Source organism: Lontra canadensis, unplaced genomic scaffold (assembly GCF_010015895.1).
Source record: "Lontra canadensis isolate GAN:19392208 unplaced genomic scaffold, GSC_riverotter_1.0 scaffold116, whole genome shotgun sequence".
NCBI lineage: Eukaryota > Metazoa > Chordata > Mammalia > Carnivora > Mustelidae > Lontra > Lontra canadensis.
In genome coordinates, this window is record NW_022631110.1 from 5,423,357 (window position 1) to 5,448,077 (window position 24,721).

At 43.7% G+C, this 24,721-nt stretch overlaps 1 protein-coding gene across 2 annotated transcripts in view; it reads right to left on the reverse strand.

The window, feature by feature from the left end:
* The window catches only part of SMPX (small muscle protein X-linked), a 53,318-nt gene that overhangs the window by 15,100 nt on the left and 13,497 nt on the right, over window positions 1-24,721 (reverse strand). The window contains exons 3-6 of one of the 2 annotated variants that reach the window (XM_032840831.1): window positions 23,042-23,128; window positions 17,025-17,173; window positions 7,811-7,823; window positions 1,788-1,798 (exon numbers count right to left, since the gene is read on the reverse strand). In XM_032840831.1, the coding sequence (XP_032696722.1) occupies window positions 17,039-17,173; window positions 23,042-23,128 (222 nt within the window). In that variant the 3' untranslated portion in view covers window positions 1,788-1,798; window positions 7,811-7,823; window positions 17,025-17,038. Of the gene's footprint in view, window positions 1-1,787; window positions 1,799-7,810; window positions 7,824-17,024; window positions 17,174-23,041; window positions 23,129-24,721 lie in introns of those variants that run through there. The other variant, XM_032840830.1, reaches the window with a different exon arrangement.

A 24,721-nucleotide genomic window follows, 5' to 3' on the forward strand; every position in this document is an offset into this window, starting at 1 on the left:
TGTTATGCAGCAATAGATAATACAGTTGCCCAATAGCCAAATTGTGGAAAGAGCCCAAATGTCCATCAACTGATGAACAGAGAAAGAAGTATATATCTATAATGGAATATTACTCAGCCATCAAAAAGAATGAAATCTTGCCATTTGCAATGACATGGTTGGAGCTAGAATGTTTTATGCTAAGTGAAATAAGTCAGGCAGAGAAAAGACAAATACCATATGATTTCACTCATATGTGGAATTTAAAAAATAAAACAAAGAGGGGAAAAGAGAGGAAAACCAAGAAGCAGACTCATAACTCTAGAGAGCAAACTGCTGGCTACCAGAGGGGAGGTCGGTGGCGGGGGCGGGGGGGGGGGGGGGAGGGGTGAGACAGGTGATGCGGATGAAGGAGGGCCCTTATCTCGATGAGCACCAGGTGATGCATGGAAGTGCTGAGTCACTGAATTCTATACCTGAAACTAACATGGCACTGTATGTTGACTAGCTGGAATTTAAATACACACACACACACACACACACGTAATACAGTTGCTGTAAGCCAAGTCCATCTCTTGTATTTTATGTGTCAATGAATAGGTGTTATTGGTGGGAAGCACAAAAAATGGCACTTATGTCAAAAACCAGATCCTTAGCCACAGGAACATACTGCTTTGAGCATTTCTGAAATATTCAGCAGCCAGACATTAGAGACCTGGCATCTTGAGAACTCATGGATTCAATTTTGAGGGCGCAGGCCAACATAGCTGACTGATATTGAACCAAAGCTTATAGTACAACTCTTTAGCACTCAGCGATTAGTGCTTTGCACATCATACCAAAAGACATAACCCCCTTGTATTATGTTTACACCCAAAGACTGAACAAGTTAAACTCCAATTGAATAGGACTTACTTGGACTCTCCTCTTAATGAGTCACTCCAAAGGGTGCAACTGAGATTATATGGAGAGAACAGCAACCTGGTAGTTTTTAGAGTGAGATGGATTGGGACAGGGCTTAAAAGTTGCTGAATTCACAATGAAACCCAAGTTACTCTCCAGTGCAGGGGACATATCCAGAAAGCGGGGAGTATAGAGAGGACCTACTGGGCTGGATTGGACTAAGTGACACTGATGGTCCCCTGACCTATGAGAATATGGCTGGCTAAATACACATCACAACACTGACAAGGCACACAGCACACTCACTAGAGAGGATGAGATTGTCTTCAATATGGGTATTGCTCTGGACTCAATGGCATTCTGGATAACACTATCTCTTCCACATGTCCTACCTCAAACAGAAGCTGTGGCTCACCATTGGATCACCCTATGAATAAGTGTACATCTATGCTCCAGGCCTTTCCAACAATGCTTGGCTATATTCCACACTTAGGGACTTTCATCCCAGCAACCTTGACATTCAACCAAAGAAATACTTTCCTAAGCAAGAAACATTTCATTTTGGTTTGTCCTGGGAAGAACTGAGAAACATTCTCTAACTCAGTCCTTCTGACCCAAGCTGCACATTAGACTCACCTTATGGGCTTGTGAAATATACTCCTCCCTCAAAGAGTTCATCGGGTTGGTTTAGGTGATTAGTTCATTGGGTTAGTTTAGATTTAGTTCATTGGGTTAGTTAGTTTAATCTAGGTGATCCTAGGGTGCAGCCCACATTAAGGACCTCAGGTCCAACTGTATCCAGCAATTCACTACTGCCTGATTCTAAGACTATGATAACTAGAATAAAAACAACTGATTCCCACCCAAAGCCCAAGACCTGGGCACTCAGTTGTTCAGAAAGAAACTGGCTTCAGTTCTTATGTCATATTTGACATACAATTTCTTTTCAGTCAGCCAAGTAGCTATGATCCTGGTCATGTCTTGTGTTGGACTTGAAAAGTGTTCAAATTTGGAACCTCTTTTGTGTTTTCTTTCTACTTCCTGGATAGCCCTAACAGTATACCTAAGTGAAGATTATCAAACCTGGCTTTTTGGTCTCTGCATATATTTGAAACATGACAAGGCCTTCCTTAGAAATATTTCTATAGAGATTGGAAAAATGATTTTTCTTCTTTCTTCCCAATCACTGCATCCAGGGATGTCTTTGTAATATTTCTTACAACCTCATGTGAATCTAGGATTATCTCACTGTAAAAAGTTTTAAAAGGAAACCACATGGTAGGCAGGATTTCGCCTGTGGGCCCTAGTTTGCCAACAGTTGGATTGTAACAGTGTCTGATTAGACACTGTAACAGTGTCTAACAGTTACAGAAATTAACGCTGAATCAGCTTAAGTGACTGGTAGGTGAGTTGATGCCACTGGCAGAATTCCTCATCCATTATATTAGGGTATTAATATGTTGGAAGACTACATAAATTTAAAGAAGTCATAAACAGCATTTATTACATTGGTATATTAAAAAAAAAATTCCTTCTGAATTTATACAACACATTTCACCTCCATGGCACTTATCCTATCTGCCACATGGGGAGTTAACCTGGGGCAAAAGGTTAAGAGTCAGATAGAATCCTGCTTACCCCATTGTCTAGTTGGGCCACCTTGGGGGAAGTCACATAACCTGTCTGTGCCTTAGGTTTGTCACCTGCAAAATGGAGCTCTTACGTATACTCACTCATTTAAGAATCACAAGGTAAAATAGTTGGCACAGTGCCTGACTCTCAGAAGCACTGTCATAAACATTAATGATTATTGCTACATTGATGCTTTGTGTATCAAAATTTCAGCAAAGAAGTTTGTCCAAGTTTCTCACTATACCTTTGGATACTAGCTATAAAACTGTGGACCCAATGATGGGTTAGTTAGAGATTTCAAATGACTAGGCCTAAACAGTCTTGGTTAGTGGCTCTAGGTCAGTTGTTCTCAAATTGTGGTCCCCAAACCAGCAGCAGCAACCCACAGGAACTTGTCAGAAATGCAGATTCTCAAAGCTACCCTAGACCTACTGAATCAGAAACTTTGGGTGTGGGGCCCAGCAGTTTGAGTTTCAGGAAGCCCTCTCTGTGAAGCCGACACCAGGGAAAGTGAGAATCTGCTGGAGGCCCATCTAAAGGGTTTCCATTGCCACAGACCACAGGATGCTGTCCTTGGTGCTAGCTGGTCCCCACTCTCCTCAAGATCTCAGTTTAAAGAAAGGGATGAGCTTGTTTCTTAAATTGGCACATCGGATGCGCAAAGCCAGCCTGGAGGGATAACAACGCCACTGGATGCTAGAATATGGACCTGAAATTATGTCAGTCAGCTGGGAGTGCCAGCCGAAGTTCACAAAGTCATTTTAACTTTTAATGGAGATAGCTTTATTTTCACCTATCACAAGTTTTTAATTCAAGTTTCTTGGCATTTTAACTCCTACGTGTTTGGTGAAGCTGTCAGTGGTGACGTGGGTATCCAGGCCCTGTGTTCCTCGTTAGCACCGTGGCCAGCACTGCAAGATCGTGATGGGCTGACCACAAGTGCGGGAGCAAAGCCCTGCCTGCCATCCCTTGGCATTTTGTAATCTGATCACATTGTGAGAAAGGGTGCCACCCACGAGGGAAAATGGAGTCTGGAGTCAAGTGTGAAAGATTGGTAGTGAGATGGTGAGGAGGTTCAGGGGGCACACTGGCATTTGCCATCTGTGCTGCTCTCCAAACTCTCTCGGCGAATTTGTGTTCTCTGAACCATGAGCTCCTCTACCCACGTACGGGGAGCCCCTGCCAGCCAGGGGCTCTGAAACCAGCTGGGTTGGTGGTGTGGCCCATTCCTGGCAGTGGAAGCAGGTCTATAATTGGTCCGTAATTGAATTGGATTTGGCTCAGAATGATTCCCAGGCTCTCTCTCCCCTGACAGATAACCAGCAGTAAACTTCATATATGATTCTGCTGGGAATCCAGGATGCCATTTCTTGGCTGATGGTGACAATGGAGAGCTTTCTGGGAGAGTTTACCTTTAGGGTGATGATTTCGGGGTTTCTTAAACTGGAGTCTTCCCCGGGGGCAATTGTTTGTCACCTGGTCTTTCTGAAATGAAGACATTTCAACCTGATTTTCAAATCTGGGATCAAATCCGTGTGTGTGTGTGTGTGTGTGTGTGCGCGTGTGTGTGATGTTTATATGTATACAATATGGGGCACCTGGCTGGCTTAGTCAGTGGAGCATGCTGCTCTTGATCTTAGGGTCATGAGTTCAAGTCCCACATTGGGCATACAACCTACTTTTAAAAAATTAAAGAAATAAAATGAAGGATACAATATGATTTTTTTTTAATGAGACAGCAAAAAAACCATACATAGAGATGAAAGTTCAGATAGTACATTTCCTTTGAGTTATATTTATAGATAGAAGTAGATAGATTAATCCTAGCTCTCTTTTCATGTCCATGAGAAAAATTCTCCTGCCTATAACCAGAGCCATTGCCTGTTCAGTTCTGGCCCGTGGTGTGGGTTGTAACTAACCCTTCTTTGGCACCTGCTGGGGACTGTGTGGTAATCCTACTTTTCTGATTAAAAGAGATCACATCCATTTTTATAAATGCACTTAGCTAGGCTTGGTTAATAACTAGTCTTAAAGTAAACTTTCTCTGGAAGGAGATGATGACACATCCCATAGTCTTCTACCCTGTGAGAAGTTGGAAGTCACATGAGAAGGACCTGCAAAATCAGTGCCCAGCCTATCTCATGAACTGTTGTGAGCCTCACAAGAGAACACAGAAGCACTTTGGAATTCTTAAAATCAAGTGCAAGGGCTTGTTAATATTATTGCTACTATTAGCCTCTCGTTAAAATATGTGATTTCATTTTTGCCATTAAACTCCAAACAAGCCTCGTTGCCTGGCTCCTGATGCACCCCCCTCCCCCGTAAGTGGCCTATTCACAGTGGCTGAGCTGCCATGTAGTTTGGCTCCTGTGTTTGTTAATGTCTGCCTGCTTGTTTCACTCTTATTGCAAAGTCAACATTACTTAATAATCAAGTTAAGTAATGTCAGGAAGAGGGAGAGAACACTCCTGGAGAGTAAGAATAGGTGTAAGCTGGATGTGAATTGGGCAAAAGGCAGGACAGGATGTCATAGAGAAGACACCCAGGGCACTTTCTGGATGTTTAGATTCAAACGGATCTTCTTTTTTGTTTCTAGACCAGACTCCAACCGTACATAGTCTGTGCACCAAAGATTCCTAAAAAAGATGAGATGCCTCTTTTTTGGCCATCAAGCCCGTTCGAAATGCTCCATAAAATGGTGTCTCAAATGCATTGTTTCCCTGTTCCTTGATAGTCGAATGGCAGCTTGACCTTCCGAATGTTTCTTACACTTATTTTCTTCGGGGAAAAGTCTGAAATTATGAACCAGATGTATTTGCTGCTTAAAAATGGTTGGGGGGTGGGTATGGAAATCCCTTCAAGTCTCCAAAACAAAATGAAAGTGCTCGAGTGAAATGTTTGTTATTTTACTGCCGAGACAAGGGCTTGGGAAGCTGGAGCTGCTGCAGGTTTTGAAAAATGGGACTGCAGTGCCTCCTCCAGGAGAAGGAGTGTCCGTGCAGCTTAGAATGTCTGAACAGGTCAAGCTCAGATAATGCAGGGTAGGTGGCAGCTGAGAAAGAGAGCCTCTTGGAGGCTTCCACAGGGGCTACGGTGAGCACCTTTGAGTCCCAGCCAATGAATGGGATTTCACTGTCAGTGAGCTCTTTCCTATTCCCTGGTAAAAGATGCAGAGCTACTCTTTAGCAAGTATGTCATTTAAAAACCGACCAATGGACAGATGCCTGCCCTTGGCAGAAAGGGGCAGAGGACAAAGCCTATAGGCAAGGTGTGGGGCCAACGAAGGGAGTGAACACTCTGGGAACAGTGGTTCGTGCCTGGTGCCCCATCTGAGTCCACTCCATGTCTTTATGGTTCGCTCTCAAGATGGGTATTATCACTCCTATTTATAGATATGGCTCAGAGTAAGCAGCAACCTGCCCAAGGCCACAGAGGCTCTATGTGGTACAGCTGGAAGCGGAGCGCAGGCTCGCCTGACTCTAGTACATCTAGTGTCACCGGTGGTGACATGCTGTCGTCAGTAATCATAGCTACCACTGGCCTGAGGACTTCAAACCCACCGTGCAATTCAGTGTTTCTCAGCCTCGGCGCGACTGACGTTTCTTGTGGGGAACCACCCTGGACAGCACTGTGGGATGGTCAGTGGCATCCCTGACCTCAACCCACTAGACACCAATAGTATCTCCCCTGAGGTGTGACAACAAAACATTTCTCCAAACGTTGCAAGATGTCCGTAGGGTAGGGAGCAAAATCACGCCTGTGAAGTAGCTACTTTTCCTCCTTTTTTCAGACAAAGACACAGAGCAATTATCCAAATCATAGACCAAGCAAAGCTGGGGCCTCGACCTACACTCGAGTCACCTCTAACGTTTTTGGTCTTCAATCTCCTTTCAGTAGAATATCTGTTTTCCACCTTCTCTCTAGAATCTTCATCACCAACATCCAAAGCCTGTGTCTTTTCTTCATTCATGCTTAGGTTCCCTCTATCATCGTCACCCACCTGCCCCGTGAGCTCCTGGAGGGCCCCTGCCTTGTAGGGCCTTCCTCCGACATAGCGCTACCTGGCCTGTAGTAAGTGCCCAGATGTTCACTTACTAAATTCGTGAATCATTCCAGAACTTTCCACCTTCCCACTGAAATCCAGTTCTTGCTGTTAACTTACATTATGAAGAAAAAGGTTAATTCAGCCAAAGTAAATTCCAAGTAGCCCATGTACAAAATTATTAAAAGATGAAATGTAATTGAGTCTAAATAAATAGATAGTTGAACACTCAGAAGTCAATAAACCTGTTTGATAAGTTCTCCAAAATTAATCACTGCCCCTGGAACTAAAGGGCAGCCATGATCCCTATCATCTGCGTCCAGAATCGGGGGCGAGATGAGAGCTAGGCAGTGCGCTGTGTGTATCCCCTGCTGAGGATTAGGCTGTGCCTGCTACATGTCAGGGCAGGTCTTCTGGGGAGGGAGGGAAGAAGGGCCACCATCCTTTCTACAGAAGGCAGCCCATGACTCTGGGGCAGTGCGACCCGCTTGCTTTCTGCTGTCTTTCTAGCAGTCAAGATGAACCGTTCCGAGCAGCCTTTCTGCCACCTGCCTGGACAAAAGTGACTCCAATCTGTCGACTGCTTAATAGAAATTTCCCTCCCCGAGAAGCCAATTGACGGACCCTGCCTGGGATGAAAGCAGCCACCACCTCGCCATCTGCATAAAGCCCTAAACCAGAGGGTATGGAATGATCAGTTCCCAGGCAGGGAGCTGTGGCGAGGGAGTACAAGGGAAATGTGCAAGTCTTGATTTGCTCCTCGTGATTGCTTCTCCTTCTCAAATGCCACAACGTGTGCAGGGAGTTAAAACGAGCAGTGTTGTCACGATGCAGCCAAGCCTGATTAGACAGCCTGGAATTCACTTCCCCAGTTTTTCTGTGTGGGCTGCACACAGCGGGAGAGGGAATGAGAGAAAAGCCTTCAGGGGTAGGAGCCGGCTGCCTACCGATGACACAGATGCCTGCCAAGCCCTCGCTCATCCCCAGAGAGGAGCGAAGGTGGCCTCTGCGGAGGCCTGGCGTTCCTCTGGGGCCATGTTGTCAGCACCGAGTCGACGCTGTGTCAACCCCAGCATGGCCACTGTCGCTGCCGTCCCATCCCCTTCTCCTTTCCTTGTCCACTCCTTCCTTTGCCTTTCTCTCCATTTCTCTCTTTCATGCTCTCTCTGATATTTATGGGTGTTAACCCTTCCACTTTTTCAAGACCTTTAAGAAGAGCACATTATTATTGTGCTCCTCGGCCGCGTTCTGCACCTTCACCTGAAGCCTGGTAGACAGTCTGATTCGTATTTGAGTTGACAACACTGATATCCTCCGCACTTGGCACATGCTTTGTGCTTAATGAATGCTTGTGGAATGAATGAATGCATGCATGAATGAATGAATGAACAAAAGAATGAACGAATAAAGCAACGTGTCAGAGTTACAGTGTCACCACTTTGTGAAGGTGACAGTTTCTGCAGTCTCTTTAGCCTTTGCTTGTTTTACTCCGACCTAACACAGTGAAATATTTGCAAAGCCTGGGAGATACAACTAAGAGAACATGTTAAAAGAATGCAGTTGGTGGGGCACCTGGGTGGCTCAGTGGCTTAAAGCCTGTGCCCCCAGCTCAGATCATGATCTCAGGGTCTGGGATCAAGCTGAGCATGGGCTCGCTGCTTGGCGGGGAGCATGCTTTCCCCGCCCCCCACCTGCCTCCCTGCCTACTCGTAATCATTCTCTCTGTCAAATAAATAAATAAAATCCTTTTTAAAAAATAATACAGTTGGGTGACAGTGATTAAAAGGAGTGGCTACGGAGTGTGACAGATGACAGTTTGCATCTCACCTCTGTGGCTTACAAGCGCGGTGACCCTGGTTAAGTTTGTAAAGTCTCTTAGCCTTCTTTCCCCCATAAGTGCCCAGGCAGCATCGTATATACCCCACATAGTCAGCGTGAGGAGTGAAAGAGATAATGTATATGAGGCACAAGCCTTGCGTCGGGTATCCCCTGAGCACATGCTACATATAGTAATGGTAATGAGGGCAATAAAAATGATGACATTGACATTGGTGCTGATTATCACAAATGCTTAACATTCATATTTTAAAAGACTTTATGAGCTGGTAAGATAACCTACTGCTTCCTGATATATTTAAGATGAAAAAATAACCTACAAAAAATAGTTGTGTTTAAGGCCTAATACTATAACTCAGGAATGTTCCATATATACCATACGCCATAAATATATTTTGTTTACCAGTTGACAAAAGAATTCTATTTAAGAGGGTTTTATTTTTATTCCTCAGTCTCTGATGACCATAAAGAGATAATAAATACTGGGCCATTAATTATTGTTCTTTTTATTAATGCTTTCATTTCTGTAAAACAAAACACACTGATTGTTTGGAAAGGTAAGTTTGCAAAAAGTCGGTCCTGACGTCAACCTTTAAACTAGGTAAATCAGGGTTACTTACTCTCAGCACTACTAACAATTTGGGACTAGATCATTGTTTATTTTGGGCTAGGGGGAGGGGCCCGTCCTGGGCATTGTGGGACATTTCCTACCATCCCTGGTGTCTTTGCATTTGGTGACAGTAGCAGCCCATACCCATACCTTCTTCCAGGTGTGACAACTCAAGCTGTCTGCAGATTTTGCGCCCCCCCCCAACCAATCCCCAAACTAGGGAGATGGGGTCATGAGTTCCATTTGTTGCAAGCAGGGCAAGTCCTGCCAGCTGTCACCATCCCTTAGCCCATGGAAATCTATGTGCTAGTGTCCAAGGCTCTACAGAGTTGGGTCCTGAGTCACCTGGGCCTTCTACCAAGCTACCTGGAGAAGGTGTGTTTCTCTGCTCTCAGATCTGCTCCCCAATTCCGGCTCCCTCCCACTGGCTCAAGCACAAGGCCCTCCAGATCTCTGTTTTATTGGGACCCATCCGGATAGCTTTTGTGTGTTTGCTGTGGAGAGGCTCTTAAAGCAACGGCCACAATCAGCTCAAAGGCGTCTTATGTTCATCCTCAAGAGCACTTTGCTCCCAAACAGTTTGTAACCAGGGCTTAGAATAATAGCTTTGCTGGTCAGGAAAACAAATGAATAAAACCTTGATGCAGTTCAGAACCACAGCAGAACTCATCTTTATCCTAACCAAGTGGAGAGTAAAAGAAAAAAAAAAAACATCACAAATCAAAAGAAATATGGCTCCACTAGAGAGTAAAAAATTTCAGGATAAAGCCATTTCCTTCCAAGAAAGTGAATAGAGCGTCTATAATTGAGTCAAAGCAGGAAGCATTTTAAAATTGAAGCAAAATGTTCCAGCAAATCTCAGAGAAGATATTTGGAGGGGTTTCTTTTCTTTCTTTCTTTTTTTAATATTTAGTTCTGTATACAACTATAAATCAGTCCTTTGTCTTCTGGAAAAGGGAAAAGTTTATGAAATCATGATAAGCCAAACACTATGAGAAATAAATCATCTTAATTCTGGAGACCACAAAGAAGCATAAAAAATATTCTTAGGGGAAAACTTAGAGTGGAAAAAGCAAGATACGAAATCGTACACGTGCTGTGAATGATGTTATGTAAGAAAAAGTAAAAGCAGAACCGGTTCCCATTTTTGCCTAATTACCCTGTCCCAGGTGCCATGCCCACATATGCTTTCTTAAATCTATACATCTCCCTGATCCCTCACGACTACCCGATGAGGAAGACACCATTTCCTACTTTTTCTGAAATGAGGGAATAGAGACCCTGAGCTCAAAACTGCAAAGGTAAAAGGTAATGGGACCAAACTTTCCATGACCCGAATACCCCAAATCCCATATCATTAGCAACTTTGTTGTACTGTATCCAACATGTAAACTCAGAAGAAAATAACTGGAGCGGCAGCTATCAAATTGAGTATAATGCTAAAATGGTGATCTTATGGGTGATTATTTTGATGTTCCCACCTTCTGTTGTTATGGTATTTATACAAATCGATTTTTTAAAGATCTTACCATTTGAAAGGAAGGATATTTCCATGTACACATCAATTTAATCATCTGCCACATACATAGAAATCAGTTAGGTTTAAGATAATCAAGAACATGTTTTCCTCAAATGGAGCACTAATATGGATTTGATTGGTTGGTTATTGATTTAAGATCTTTCTTCTTTAACGTATGTGTTTAGAACTGTAAATTTCCTTGTGAGCACTGCTTTTGCTGCATCCCACAAGGATATTGTATTTTTGGTTTTGTTTGTCTCAAAGTATTTTCTAATTTCCCTTGTGATTTCTTCTTTGACTCATTGGTCATTCATCAGTGTGTTATTTAAGCTCCACAACTTGTGGATTTCCCAAACTTCCTTCTGTTACTAATTTCTAATTCCATTCAACTGTGGTCTGAGAACATACTTTGCTTGATTTCATTCCTTCTAAAGTTACTGAGACTTACTTTATGACCTAACCTGTGGCCTGTCCTAGACAATGTGCCATGTGCGCTTTAGAAGAATGCGTCTTCTGTTTTGGGGTGGAACATTCTATAGATGTCTCTTAGGTCTATTTGGTTTATAGTATTATTCAAGTCTTCTATTTCTGCTGTAGACTGAATGTTCGTGTCCACCCAAATTCATATGGTGAACCGGTAATCCCAATGTGATGGCATTAGGAAGTGGGGCCTTTGGGAGGTGACTAGGTCATGAGAGTAGAGCCCTTTGGAATGGGATTAGTGCCCTTATAAAAGAGACCCCAAAGAGTTCCTTTATCCCTTCCAATGTGTGAGGATCCAGTGAGAAAATGGCCAGGAAGCAGGGCCTCATCAGACCCCAGAACTGCTGGAATCCCGATCTTAGACTTATCAATCTCCAGAGGTATGAAAGATAAATTTCCGTTATTTATAAGCCCCCCCCAGTGTATGATATCCCATTATAGCATCCCCAGAAGACTAAGACAGTTTCCTTTTTGATCTTCTGTCTACTTCTATCCATTGTAGAAAGTGGGGTATTGAAATCTGCTGTTATTATTGTTGAACTCTCTATCCCTCCCTTCAGTTCCATTAGCTTCTGCATCATGCACTTCAGGGGTCTGGTGTTAGGTACTAAATGCATTTTTCATCAAACGTCTGGGTACCTCAATTTTCCCTCCTGCCAACACTCTCAAAATTAGCCCTTGAGTCAGCAGGAACAACGATGATGTGTAATATTTAACATTTAAGAGTAATGAACAACTTATGTTCTCTTCTAGCAGAAATGACATCTCCTTGGATGAATGTTTGGTAAATATGTCTTATCTGGGCCTAGATGGTCTTTGGAAGATAAACTGAAATAACTCTTGATAATTCAATTATTTTCTTCTAGTTTTATATTTTTTTCTCCCCTTTGAAGACTATGAGCCAGAGTTGACATTTTCCCTAATTTTTCAGTTTCCCATAGGAATAATGAAATTATAATCAATGAATTCATGTCAAATTTCTGAGCCCTTTACTGATCATGGTCAACAGGGTTACTTTCAGACCTTGCAAGAAGAGCTAGTCTTGATTTTGAGTAGTAATCTTCCTGAGAACACAAGGACTCAGGAAGTCACAAGAACACATTTCTAGGGGTCACCAGACTTGCTTTGGTCACAGCACCAGTAATATGCTATAGACGTGCCTTGTGTGCTCATGATGGATCAGGTACCCTCCACCCCAGCCTTTAAGAAGCTGTATCCTGGCATCATGAAGAATGTATAAACAAGAAAACCAATACATCACTCTGGAAGTATTGTAACAGCATACCCAAAAGATGCTAGGGGTGGGGCAGAGTGTTGGAAGAAGGCATACCTCCTCTATCAGGGCATTATAGTGGTTCTTTTCAAATCCACAAAATCCAAAAGCAAGGCTGATTAGCTGACATGGGATGGAGGCCAACTCTAGATCACAGGGCTGTGTATGGCTACACAGGCATTGAAGATCATTGGAACTCACTCTCACTGCCCTACCACGGTGTTTCACAGAGAATGGTCCAATGCCCACTGGTTGACCTCAAAAGTCTTCCTGATGCAAAAATGCAAGTGCTTTCCTCAGTTCCTTTTTTTTTCCTTTTAAAAATTTAAATTCAATTAATTAACATGTAATGTACTATGAGTTTCAGAGGTAGAGGTCAGTGATTCATCAGTTTTCTTTAATACCCACTGCTCATTACATCAGGAGCCCTCCTTCATGCCCATCACCCAGTTACCTCATCCCCCCACACGCATCCCCTCCAGCAACCCTCAGTTTGTTTCCTAGAGTTTAGAGTCTCTTATGGTTTGTCTCCCTCTGTGATACTTTCCTCAGTTCTTAATGGCAAATAGGGATTAAGTCCATAGTTTTTCCACTTACATGCATGGCCAAAAGCTATTAAGTAAGTTATTAAGAATCACTAAATTTCACATCTTTCTGAAAGCCTGGTGTAGTGGGTAAGCAGTAAGTCTGGCTGACACAACATGTAGGCAGGCCACAATGGCTACCACAGAGAGTGAGAATTCCTGCAACTTCAGAATGAGTTTCTTTCTATGGCTTCATCAGTCCAAGAACTTTGGATTGCTGCTCTTTTATGCTCATTGATGTAACTGTAGGCTTATTCTTAGGGTTTACCCTTGTTAATCAGTTTTTTTTAAACTGCTGCATGGCTAACACTTAAGTACTTATTTTGTTCCTCTCCAATTCTTTGTTATCACTGAGTTCTTTTACTGCTGGAAAAAAGACAAGAGATGGTATGGGCTGGTCATAGGATCTTGTTTTTTTCTGTTCCAGAAGGTTAAGGAAACTGCCCTAGAGGAGCTGTTTGATCTCACTAGGCTTGTCTATTAATCATTTTCTGGACATTCCATAAGTCCGGAAGCTAATTCCCAGCCTCTGTTAGACTATTCCATTCCCACCACCTCCTTCAAACTGTCCCTGAACCAAAATCATCATGAGTTTCCCCTGTCATAAATCATAACACTGGTTATCTTTACTGCCTACTTAGGGGATCATAAACAGCCATGGGTGCTCTTGAATCACTGAGCTGCTGTCTAATTCTTTTTTTTTTTTTTAAGATTTTATTCATTTACTTGAGAGAGAAAGAGAGAGAGAGAGAGAAAGGGAGCGTCCAACTCCCCACTGAACAAGGAGCCCAATGTGGGGCTTGATCCCAGGACTCTGAAATTATGACCTGAGCAGAAGGCAGATGGTTAACCAACTGAGCCACCCAGGTGCCCCCACTGTCTAATTCTTTAAATTGCCTGTTTTATCTTTCCACCAAGATCGAAGTGTCCTGAGAGCAGACACCAAGTATGACCTCTATATATCTTAGCACAGAATGAAGCAAAGGCCCATGGTAGAGAAGCTAGTCATAAAGGTTCTTTACAGGGCCCCGTAGTCTGATCTGAGGATTGAGAGGCGCAGAAATGGACACAGAGAGCTGGACACAGGCACTGGACAGTCCTCTTGGTTCCCCACATCCCTATCTATGAAGTCTGAGGTGGCATTGCTGTAGCTACAAGCAAACAATGGTGTCTTCTGACTATAAACATGGGGGATTCCTGATCAATCAGCAGACAGTAGGCACAGGAGTGTTGGAGGGCTCTTAGTTTTCAGACATTGCCGCTGGTCCTGTCTCTTCATCTGGCCTTGCTTAAATTACCATCTGGCCACCTTAAATCACAGCCAGGAGAATCCCAAGAGGTACATGACTGAACACCCTACCTGCCCCATGCCCTTACCAGCCTGGATTAGGGTACCATTTGGGATACTACCATGTCTCTTGGTCTTGACTCAGTACATGCTGTCCTTGTGTAGTCTGGCTCCAGTTCCCAATTGGGTCCAACCCCTAAGTCCTTTGCCAAAAGCCATGATTCCCAATCCCTAACTGGCTAGTCGCTGTCTTTTTGGTTCCTGTTCCATAACATTTTTAACCAATTTCCATGAACAATTCTAGCCATTGCACAGGGCATGGAAAGAATCTGAAATCCCATTTAAAGGGAGTCACTAATCTCAGCTGGAAGGACATGCTGGTCCATATTATTTGTTGAATTACTGTAATAGTTATAACCTGGACTTTGAGCTTTGGGTTGCATGATATTCACAGTGTGTGATACTATGGACTTACTCAAACTTCAGACAACAATCTGTTTGATCAAATCATTGAACAGGACGTGGTGAGGGTAGGTGACAAAGTGGTGGCCCAAGAAGGAGGAAATCAATCCAACCAGTAAGGGGCTACATGATGGCTGGTCCAGGATATTTACTGCTTAGGAGTCGACTGAATCTATCAATGTTTAAAAAAATGCTCTCCCTCTATGACTACAAACCATGACCATGGAAGTCTCAAAATCTGACATAATTGCAGGAGAAGAATTGATAGGTCAAAAGCAAACCAGCCTAATACCTCTCCTACAAGAAATAAAGATCATTCCTTGGCTTAAAAGAATGACGGTGCTCATTTGGAATTCGGATCAATTACCCTGACAATGTAGGGTAAGAGTAAGGAAAAATAGGCCTCTCTGAGTGGTTTCACCTTATTAGAGTTTGTTTGGAAAAGAAGGATCATTAAAGTCCTCTCTGAGAAAACGAAGGAACAAAAATTTTTCCTGGGTATTCTCTGATATTTTATCGAGTTGGTATTGTTCCCCATTCCTGTAATCGCTGCCAGATAACAGATAAGATCCTCTCTGAGCTCATTTTAAAACCGCATTCCTTTGAATCTTCAAAACCATGTTCTTTTGAAACTGTAACTGGGGTTAAATTTAGGTCGACATGGATTTCATAAAAGCAAAATCCTTTAAAGTTTACATTACAGATTCATGTGTCTAACTGGCCTTGGTTGGGCGAGGATAATAAATACTACAAAACATTAATTTCCCTTCCCTGGGCTTTCTCACAGCTAAATTCTGCAGCTTCGTCCCAAGCCTATTGGAGTATTTTATCCCAGCTTGGCTATATGAGCAGGACTGAGTGCCATGAGTTTCATCATCAATTTGTTTCATTCTGTCATAAATAATAACAAGTGCGTGTAGCCACACTTCAGGTCACTTCCTGCTGGCGTCACTTTGTCCCTGACCAGGTTCCCGGGATTCATTCTCACCGTCTGAGAATCCACAGTATTTTATCCTTACCCGTTTGTTCTTTTACGGAACTGTGCTGAAAACTCTAGGTACTGTTGTGTGATTTTTAACTCCAAACAGCTCCTCTTTCTCTGTCCTATAAAGAAAAGATTTCTTTTCTAAAGATAGCCAGAACTGACTTGCAAATGTCCTAGGAAGCCACCGTAAGTATGACACAAGTAGCATTGCCCCTACACATGGGATTCTCTCAGAGAACATTCTCTTCTCCGTTATGTCTACGGGAGAAGGCACAGCAGGGCTCCAGGGCGGTGCTTACCTCTGTCTACACAGTCGGAGGATTTCAAGCTGAAGCCACCCAGAGAGTGCCGTCCCTCTGTAACGTGCGGTGAGGAAGGGATGAAGTGACATAGCAAGTGAGTGACAGCACCGACCTTGAAGTCACACGCCCTCTTGAGGACACACGACAGATGGGGAAAACCACTGTTCCGTGGGATTCATCTCAAGAACGCGAGCGATAAGCGGATGTTATAAGGCTTAACGGAAGCAGTGGATCCTAGACTTCACACAGCATCTGGCATTCGGAATATGATTAATATGTTTCTCAAGCTGAGCCCGTAGCGGATGCTCAGTAAACACTGGCTGAAGAACGAATGAAGGGGCAGTCCGCCAGATAAATACCTGTTTTACGTTATCAGTAGAGATTCCTCTCTCCTAAACTTAAACCTCGCTTAAGAAAAAGAAGGAGCTGTGCATGGTGGGATTCAGTAACGTTGGATAAGGGACATTTGCCGGCAGGGTCCCACAGGAGAGTTGGGAAGAGAGGACAGGCCACCTCCATACTCCCCCTGCTGGCAGAATTCACAGGCGTCAGGTCTGCAGACGGAGCTCAGGGCTGAGCTCTCACCAGAGGGGTCATCATTGAACAGATCCAGTAACAATGAAAACTCCTGTGGTCTGCTCTACACACACCTGGGTTACTTGTCTCGAGGCCTGAACTGGTCTCTACCCCCTTTACACTTCCAGAACTCTGCAGCACCTTGCTCCGATGAGCCTCTCCTTGGAACTAACTCATCACTCTTTCTGGCATTTGGGTGAGGAAACCGAGGCATGGAATGACGGAGGCCCTCCCTGAACCCCAAGGTCACAAACTCCTCAGGGCCCCCTCCCAAGCATCTTCCTTCTCCCAACCCTGTCCTCCCCCAGCTACAAAGGTGAGCAGAAAGGAGTTGGCAAGCAAACATCCTCGATGTCTCTCTGGCTGGTTATATGATGGGCCCCAAAGCTTGGTTTTACCAGAAAACCTTTGCACCAGAAAAAACTGGTCTAAACTGAAAGCCCTGGTACTTAATGAATGCTTCCAGAATTCCAGACTCCTTTTGTGGAAGGCTTCCTTAATCCATTTCACAGCGGTCTTTTTAAGTGGAAGGAAATAATTTTTCACTCACCTTCTTTCTTCCAACTACTGCTCAGCTTTGGGAACATACTTCAGTTCACTTTTGATATTCTGGATCTCTGAAAGATTGACCACAGGTCCCGGAAGTTTCTTCGCTCCAGGCATTGGCTTCTTCTCCTCATCCGAGGTAGGAGGAACACCCTGAAGAGAAAGAAAAGAAAGAAAGGATCAGCTCACTGAAAAAGGCATTTGGTCCCTGCCAAAGTGTTCTTCTAGCTGCGTCACTTCTTCCTCTGCTACTGAGACACCCTCAAAGCTTCCAGAAGATCTGAGGTTTGTAGACAAATATGGAATAAAGTTGGAAGAAGAAAACAAGTAATCTCCACGTGACTTAGAAGACACAAGACTACTAGTCAACATCTGATAACTAACAAAAATTAGGCTAGTTAAGATGTGTGTTTCCAAGAGAAGCACCTTACGAGAACGAATTTAATCTGGCATCCTTGGATCCTGATATGCCTGAACAGCAGAGATCTGTACAATGTTAGCACACAGTTGGCTCTAACAATGACTTAGTCCAGAAGCTTACAATTTTTTCAGTGGGGGTGCAGTAGCTGCCAGCCTCTGTTCCAACATCTCTGGGAAGCATAAACAAACTGATATTGACATAAGCAAAACCTTCTTGAATGTGGGTGGCATGAGATGGAGCAACAAAGGAGGCCCAGTTCTCCCTCCCAGCTTTGGGAACGATTTCCAATTTCCTATTAGTTAATGTTTTTATGCTGTTACCGCTTTAGGGCAGGACCACGCCCTATGCTTTTTTTTGTGGCTCCTCCAATGCCTGGTACAGATGTGTGCACTTATCCATTGTTGTTTAGCTGATTAATCCCAAGAATGTACCATAAGGACAAATATATGTCTCTGTGTATGCACGCCAAACATACACATTCACAGTGACTGTAACACAACGAGCTCCGTTGCTGTGTGTGGCTCTTAGAACTCCCAAGTCATTGCTACAGAAGAAAGTTGCCTATTAGCTCATTCCTCGTATGCTAGAGGTGGGGCGCTCTCTGGCCCCAGAGGGAGGGTGTTGGAGGAACACTTGATCACCGTGGCAGCCACAAGAGCACGCCTCCCCGATCAGTTTTCTCCCGGGAGGGTAGTTAAATGACTGGCCCCAGCTGCTTCGCCCTGCAACCCGCCCATCACCACACTGAGGTCATACTTCCCACCGCTGCTCCTGCCCAATGACTGAGAGTCACAGGATCCTAAGGCCGGCCCGTTCCTGGGAGACAAGAGACTCCTGGGGAGGAAATTGAGCTCGAGAATTTTCCTTAGACCCACAGCGAGGTCTAAGAGGTTTCACCCTCACCCTCTGCCCCGCTCCTCTTCACCCACATCATGGGTCTAATCACACTCCCACTTTTCCTTAAAAGCGGTCTCATCAATAAACATTTTGCATGTCTAAGCCCATTGTTCTGCCGGCTTCTTGGAGGACCCAAACTGACACAGTGGCAGTGTGGGTCTGCCAGGGCTTCATCTGCTCAGCCAGCAACCGAGTGAACAGTACAGTTTCAGGGAAGAGGAGGAAGAAACCGCATGTTTGCCTCTGCTTCAAGCTCTTGGCCCATACTTGTTGCCAGCCTAACCAGGCAGTCCTGTGACTTGGGTATTAAAGCTAATGCTGGGCTTTGGCCCCATCTGGCTCCTAGGTCTAGTTCTCAAAATGTCTAGAACCGAAAGGGAAAAGGAAGCAACTGTTTAAGATTCCCAACCTCTAACCAGTTATGTGGTAGGCATGTCCTACAGAATTGTCCATTTGAGGGGCAAGTAGAAATATAAAATATTGAGGTACTGTTCTCCTAAGGACTGATGGTTTTTCCTGTGGTCATTTTCTTTGAATCTTGGCAGAGCACTGATGAAAGAGCTAATGTGTCTCCCACACAAAATGATAAAGTAATTCAGTGCAGACTGTACCTGATGTAAATATTTGGAAAACGGTACTTCCTCAGGCCAACGTACAAAGCCATAGGCTCGGCTTCCTTTTATCACGCACACACATTGATCATTTATAAATGCAGATTTAGAAGCGATCATTAAAACTATTAAATATCCACTTCGAGGACCAGGTATTCAAAAACGTTCTTTGCTAGGCTTTCGGAAAGAGGTTTGAAACAAGGCTATAAATTGGGGGTTTTTAAATACGTGTAGCAGTGAAATGAAAAATGTTTCCTCACTTATGAATGTTCCCATGGTTGTTAGGTGGGTAGATCTTAATAAAGAAGCATGAAGAAGAAAAATGTTTCTAATTCCTTCTGTTAAGTTCCTGGGTACGTCGTAATCACTGTGTTTGTAATATCAAAATGTGCTAGTTTGGCACATTTAATGCGTAAAGCCAATGTGTGTAGTTATGTGTCTATGTGCAAAGACGTATTATGTGAACATACATGGATAGAGGATGATAATATTTAATATCAGGCCCTTTCAAGTTATTAAAACCTCAGTACACTGTGTTTTTTTTTTAATAAGGTAAGATTTCTAGCACTTAATTTAGTATGGTCACATATAATGGAAATTATAAGTGGATATATTCAATAAGTAGACATGTCATAGACTCGAGAAGGGGTTAATGGTGGGGCATATTCTTAACCAAATTTTCTCTCATCTTTTAAAAAAAATTGGAATCCGATTCCATTTCTTCTAAAATTTATTGTAAGAATTATAATAAATAAAGGCATGAGTAAGCAGGGCTCCAGATGGCTCCATTTGGCTAATACAGAGTACATTTTTTTCTTCTGTACACAGATATTTGAATTGAGAAGGGACATGGAAGACATTCTTTGGTTGAAATAAAGAGAGCTCGAGAAAGGGCTTATCAGCCCAGGTGCCTTTACCAGTTTCAGGAATGGTTGTTGTCAAGGGAAACATTCCCCTGTGGAGTGACAGAGCATTTGTAAAATTTGCCAGGATGGTGAAACGTTTTCTGCTATCTTTCCTTCATCTCCCCCTTTACTAGCAGACACTCTGCTGAGTTTTCCCCTAACCTCTCCTCTGCTCATTCATGCTTCGACACCGAGGACTTAGTACTAAAAGCAAACACTTACACTGCTAGCTGTTCTGAGTTACACATGCTAACTCATTAATCCCCACACCAACCCTATAAATCTGCTACTGTTATTCCCATTTTATAGCTGAGGAAACTGAGGCCCAAGGCAGGGCAGGAAGGAGTGAGAACCTTGCCCCTGGCCTCACAGCTAGGAAGGAGTGGGGCCAGAATTAAATAGTGTGTTTGCATCTTGTGAAAGGGACAAGCTGGAGAGGGAAATAATTAACAGAAAGCCCCAACATGCTATTTTCTGGCTTACTAATGATGGAATTACAGTCAAAAGAGAGATTTGGGAGGCAGAGTGGAGTGCTTCAAGCCACTTGAAGCAAGCAGCTGCCTTGTCTTATCCAAAAGATGAGCCCTGCTTGTAAGGACTTGGCGATAAGACCTCTGTGTCGGGCACATGCCAGACTCTAGCTGGGCTGAGCAGACGGAGAGTGGGCTCCAGCTCTGTGAGCAGAGCAAAGGGCTCACAGAGACCATAGGTGGGCTGGAGACCCACCCAGTGCTCACAGGTCTTGTCAGACAGCCAGAGGCTGATCATGACTTCCTACTGGGGGACATCCTCTTCATATAAGAGACGGTGTCAGGATTGAGCCCAGTGAGCTGCTGGCTATGATGGAGGTGGCCTGTTGTGTTCAGGGATGGTACGTTATGATCTCCATTTTATACAGTGATTATCTTAATGCAAGGCTAGGCAACAAATCCCAAAACTAGATACATAAACTATTCCAGGTTTGCAAACAAGATAATTTTTTTAAAGTGTGGCTGTATACGTTATTTTTATTTCAGATTCCATTTTCCCCTCCAAACTATGGGACAAAAGGTGGCAAACCCACAAAATCCTACTTAACACACCTTGTAGCCAAGCCAGGCTGCCTAACTGGTCCCCCACAATGTTGTTTCCGTGAGAAACTTACTCCAAGGTCCAACCTAGACCTTGAGTCATTAGATCCAACCCCTACCTAAGACCCCACGAGTCCCAAAAGCTCATTTCTGCTCTGACAGGAACAGAGTACCACCCTCAGCTTCACCCTCCCAGCCCATGATCCCCATGTGAAAGGTATAGTTCAGTTCTAGAAACACTCTGGGGGTCTCTGGGTCTCTGTGGATACCTCACTCCCTCCATCCTGTGAAGAATACTGATTAGCCAGTTGTACAAGAGGCTTATCATAAAGCAGGTGTTCACAAACAGGCCATATCAGTTCTTGTCTATTTTGGAGTGTGCTGGAACCATCAGACAAGAGTGAGAGCAACATGCTTTCCCAACCCCCTGACCGGGACACTTGTGAGGAGGAAAGTACCAGTTGCACAGAGAAGAACTGAGGGTCGTCTGTACAACAGAGGGAAGATGAGATACAAGTCTCCAAAACAGCTATGACATCCTGCAGTTTAGTGAGAAAACCGGGTCAAGCTACCTCTTGACCGACGGCCATGGTAGTGACAGACACAGTTTAAGGAAGCACGGGAAGAAAAGCTAATTAAAGATAAATGGAGGGTGGGAAGAATTTCACTGCCCTCTCTTCAACCTCCCCATGCCTTTTTCTTACAACATGCCAAATAACAGACCTGGGAGTCCGTCATGAAAATGGGATAATTAGATCAATTGATGAGCAATCATTTACTGAATGCTTGCTAGGCTGTGCCATGTCCGTTATATTGCTGACTCCTCTCAGCAACCCTTTGAGGAAAAGAGTGGATCATATTTGGCAGACACAGACCCAGAAATGCTTGACCCCAGTCCCAAAGGGAAGGCTCGCGATCAGGAGTGAACTGGGTAGACAGGTCAGTAGCATCAGAGTTTGAGATTATGTACCAGAAATGCAAGGTAGTGCTGGGTCTTTTCAACATGTGTGTTCAAAATCCTTATTCATCAAAGGTTACTTAGTGGCAGAAATTCCAGAACTTGGTGGTGTCACTCAAATACTCCATCTCCTTCTTTGAAAAATTATCTTTCTATTGATAGGAGGCTGAAACTCCTGACTTAGGACTATGACAGGAATTACTTACAGGGAAGAAGGGGTTTGATGAGAGGCAACCGAAGTTTTATTAGGAAACTTTAGAATGGTGATAGTTTTTTTTTTTTTTTTGGGGGGGGGGGGGGCCCGCAAACACCAAAAAGGTCACCTACAAAAGTTCAAAGAAAAAAAAAGTCTTTTTAAAAAGATGAAATACAGTTGGCTATGCCCTGGTGGCCTTGTTTAATTCCATTTTCCCTGTCTTATGTGAATTGACAAGGTCCAAAACCTTTCAGAACCAGACCTTCCAGGTTTTATCAGAAAAGTCACAGTTGGTAAAGGAATGCAGACATTGGTGGGGGGCCCCTTCTCTATTTACTGCACTTACTCATTTTAGCCTCCCTTTCAGCCAAGCGGGCATCTGCACTTGCAGGAGAGGTAAAGAATTCGAGGGAGGAAAAGAAGACAGAAATTGATCGGCTCCTTTGCAAAGTCCTCTTTTCAAAGGAAATACCCAAAGACTGGGGCTTTTTGTTTGAATCCGCAAGTAATTTAACGTGCATATTACCTGAGCTCCCCCTGGGGTTTGTCACTCATCGGAGGCTGTACTAAAGATCCTGCTCCGTTCCGTATAAGCTCTGAGGGAAATTTACCGAGCTAGTGAATGTTGCCAGACCGAGAGCATGTGAGAGGCTAGTCTCCCTCACCAAACCCCCCTCCACACACACACGCTTACTCAGTCAACAAACTGCATGTTAAACTCAGCATCTTCAAATAACTGTGGCAGGCACTTAAATCGCTGAAGGGAAGTGAGGAGCAGTATGTTTCATGGCTAAGAGAGCAAGACAAAGAAATGTAGATACTATGGGGTGACTCTTTGATCCACATCCATTCACACCTCCCTTGTTCTGGGGAGCTGACCCTCACCTTGCCTTTGCCCCCAGCTCTAGTCAGGAGTCTGGAAGGGATAGACAGGGGGATCGCTGCCAGCTAAGTTTTCCTCACCTCCTCTGTTTCCGGAGTACACTCTTTTCTTCTGGGAGGTTGCCCAGCTCCCGGCCGAAAGGCTCCCATTGGGATGTTGATATTTGCCTAAAAGAAAAAAGCAGGGAAGATTTTGCTCAAGAAGGGTAGGAACCTTAAATGACACTCAGAGACCCTAATGATTACGAGGAAAAATGCATCTGAAAAGTCCATCTTTCAAGCTTTTTACCTCAAGAAAATTGCCATAATGACAAGACAAAAATATGCAAAGGAAATCTTGACATTTATTACAAATTCCTGGAATTGATCCTTAGGTCTGAGTGGTGATTTCACAGTTCCCTGTTGGATAGAAGAATTTCGAGACAGTTTGTTCTGGCTGTTGCCCTCCTGTGGTGCTTAATATTTTCCTCTCCCGCAGATGAGGAAAGAACGTCTAATGATAGGGAAGGAGAAAACAGCATCCACAGAAGCCATCCTGCACCTTAGCCCTCCTTCAGTCAGCGTCTTTCAGATTCACCCTAGGAGGGCTGCATTCACACCTCCCAAACCACCTCCTTCTTTTCATAATGTCCCAGGATTGTTCCAGCACTTCCTGAGGTCTCTCTCCATGATAGACACTCCTCTACCTCCTCCACAACACACCACTGTGTGGGTCAGTGCGTCAGGAGAGTGCTGGAAAGTCAAGTTCACTGGAGTCACACTTCATAGATTCTTGTCCTTTATTCAGATTACATGTGGGGTGCCTGCTTGTGCTCTCTCTCTTTCTCTCTGACAAAGAAATAAATAAAAATCTTTTAAAAAATGAATTTAAAAAAAAAACCTTTTTTTTTTTTAATGGAAGCCTGGGTGACTCCGTTCGTTAAGCACCCGACTCTTGATTTCAGGTCAGGTCATGATCTCAGGGTCGTGAGTTCAAGCCCCTCACCCCGTTCTGTGCTGGTCATGGAGCCTGCTTAAGATTCTCTCTCTTCCTCTGCCTCCCCCCACCACCCCAACAACCGTACTCTCTCTCTAAAACAAAAACAAAAACTTTTTTCTTAAGTAGAACACAATTTTCCCACTTAAGGTAAAGTGTTGCTTTATGAGCAATTAGATATGTGGACTTGAAAAGTGGAAATTGCACTTTGATATTATGCATGAAAATGATGCCTGAGCAAAGGGGACAAAATATTTTACTACCTTATGATACAGTTTGGGAAATTTTGGGGGCACATTAAGGCTGAGCATTCTGTGCTATTCTTCTACTTAATATCAGGTGGCCTAGAGTGGGAGGAGGGAGGGGCATAAGATGGGGGAAATATGTCTTACATGGTGGCAAATATGATAGCATACTTCGTGAATTCCAAGATGCACCTCTTTTAATATCTCTGAAATCAAAATATGTCTTACAACCAATGATTTTTTAAATTTTTAATTGGTACATTTGTTTTATTTTCTCTTGGCAGGACATAACATAATGGTATTTTATAATCAGAAGTGTCTTAGACTGGCTAAAATATCATTAGGGTCCTGCAATAAGATCAAAACTATGTAAATAAGACCCACAGACAATTATCTATATTGAAGCAATAACTATCTCGATTGCTACTGTTTGGTTGGAAAGGGGGGGGAAAGTAGATATAGGGACACTGGGGAGAAGGTTAACTAGCTAAAAGTTCAATTAGATTATTAAGCATCTCCAGAGGGCATCTTCCTAATGGT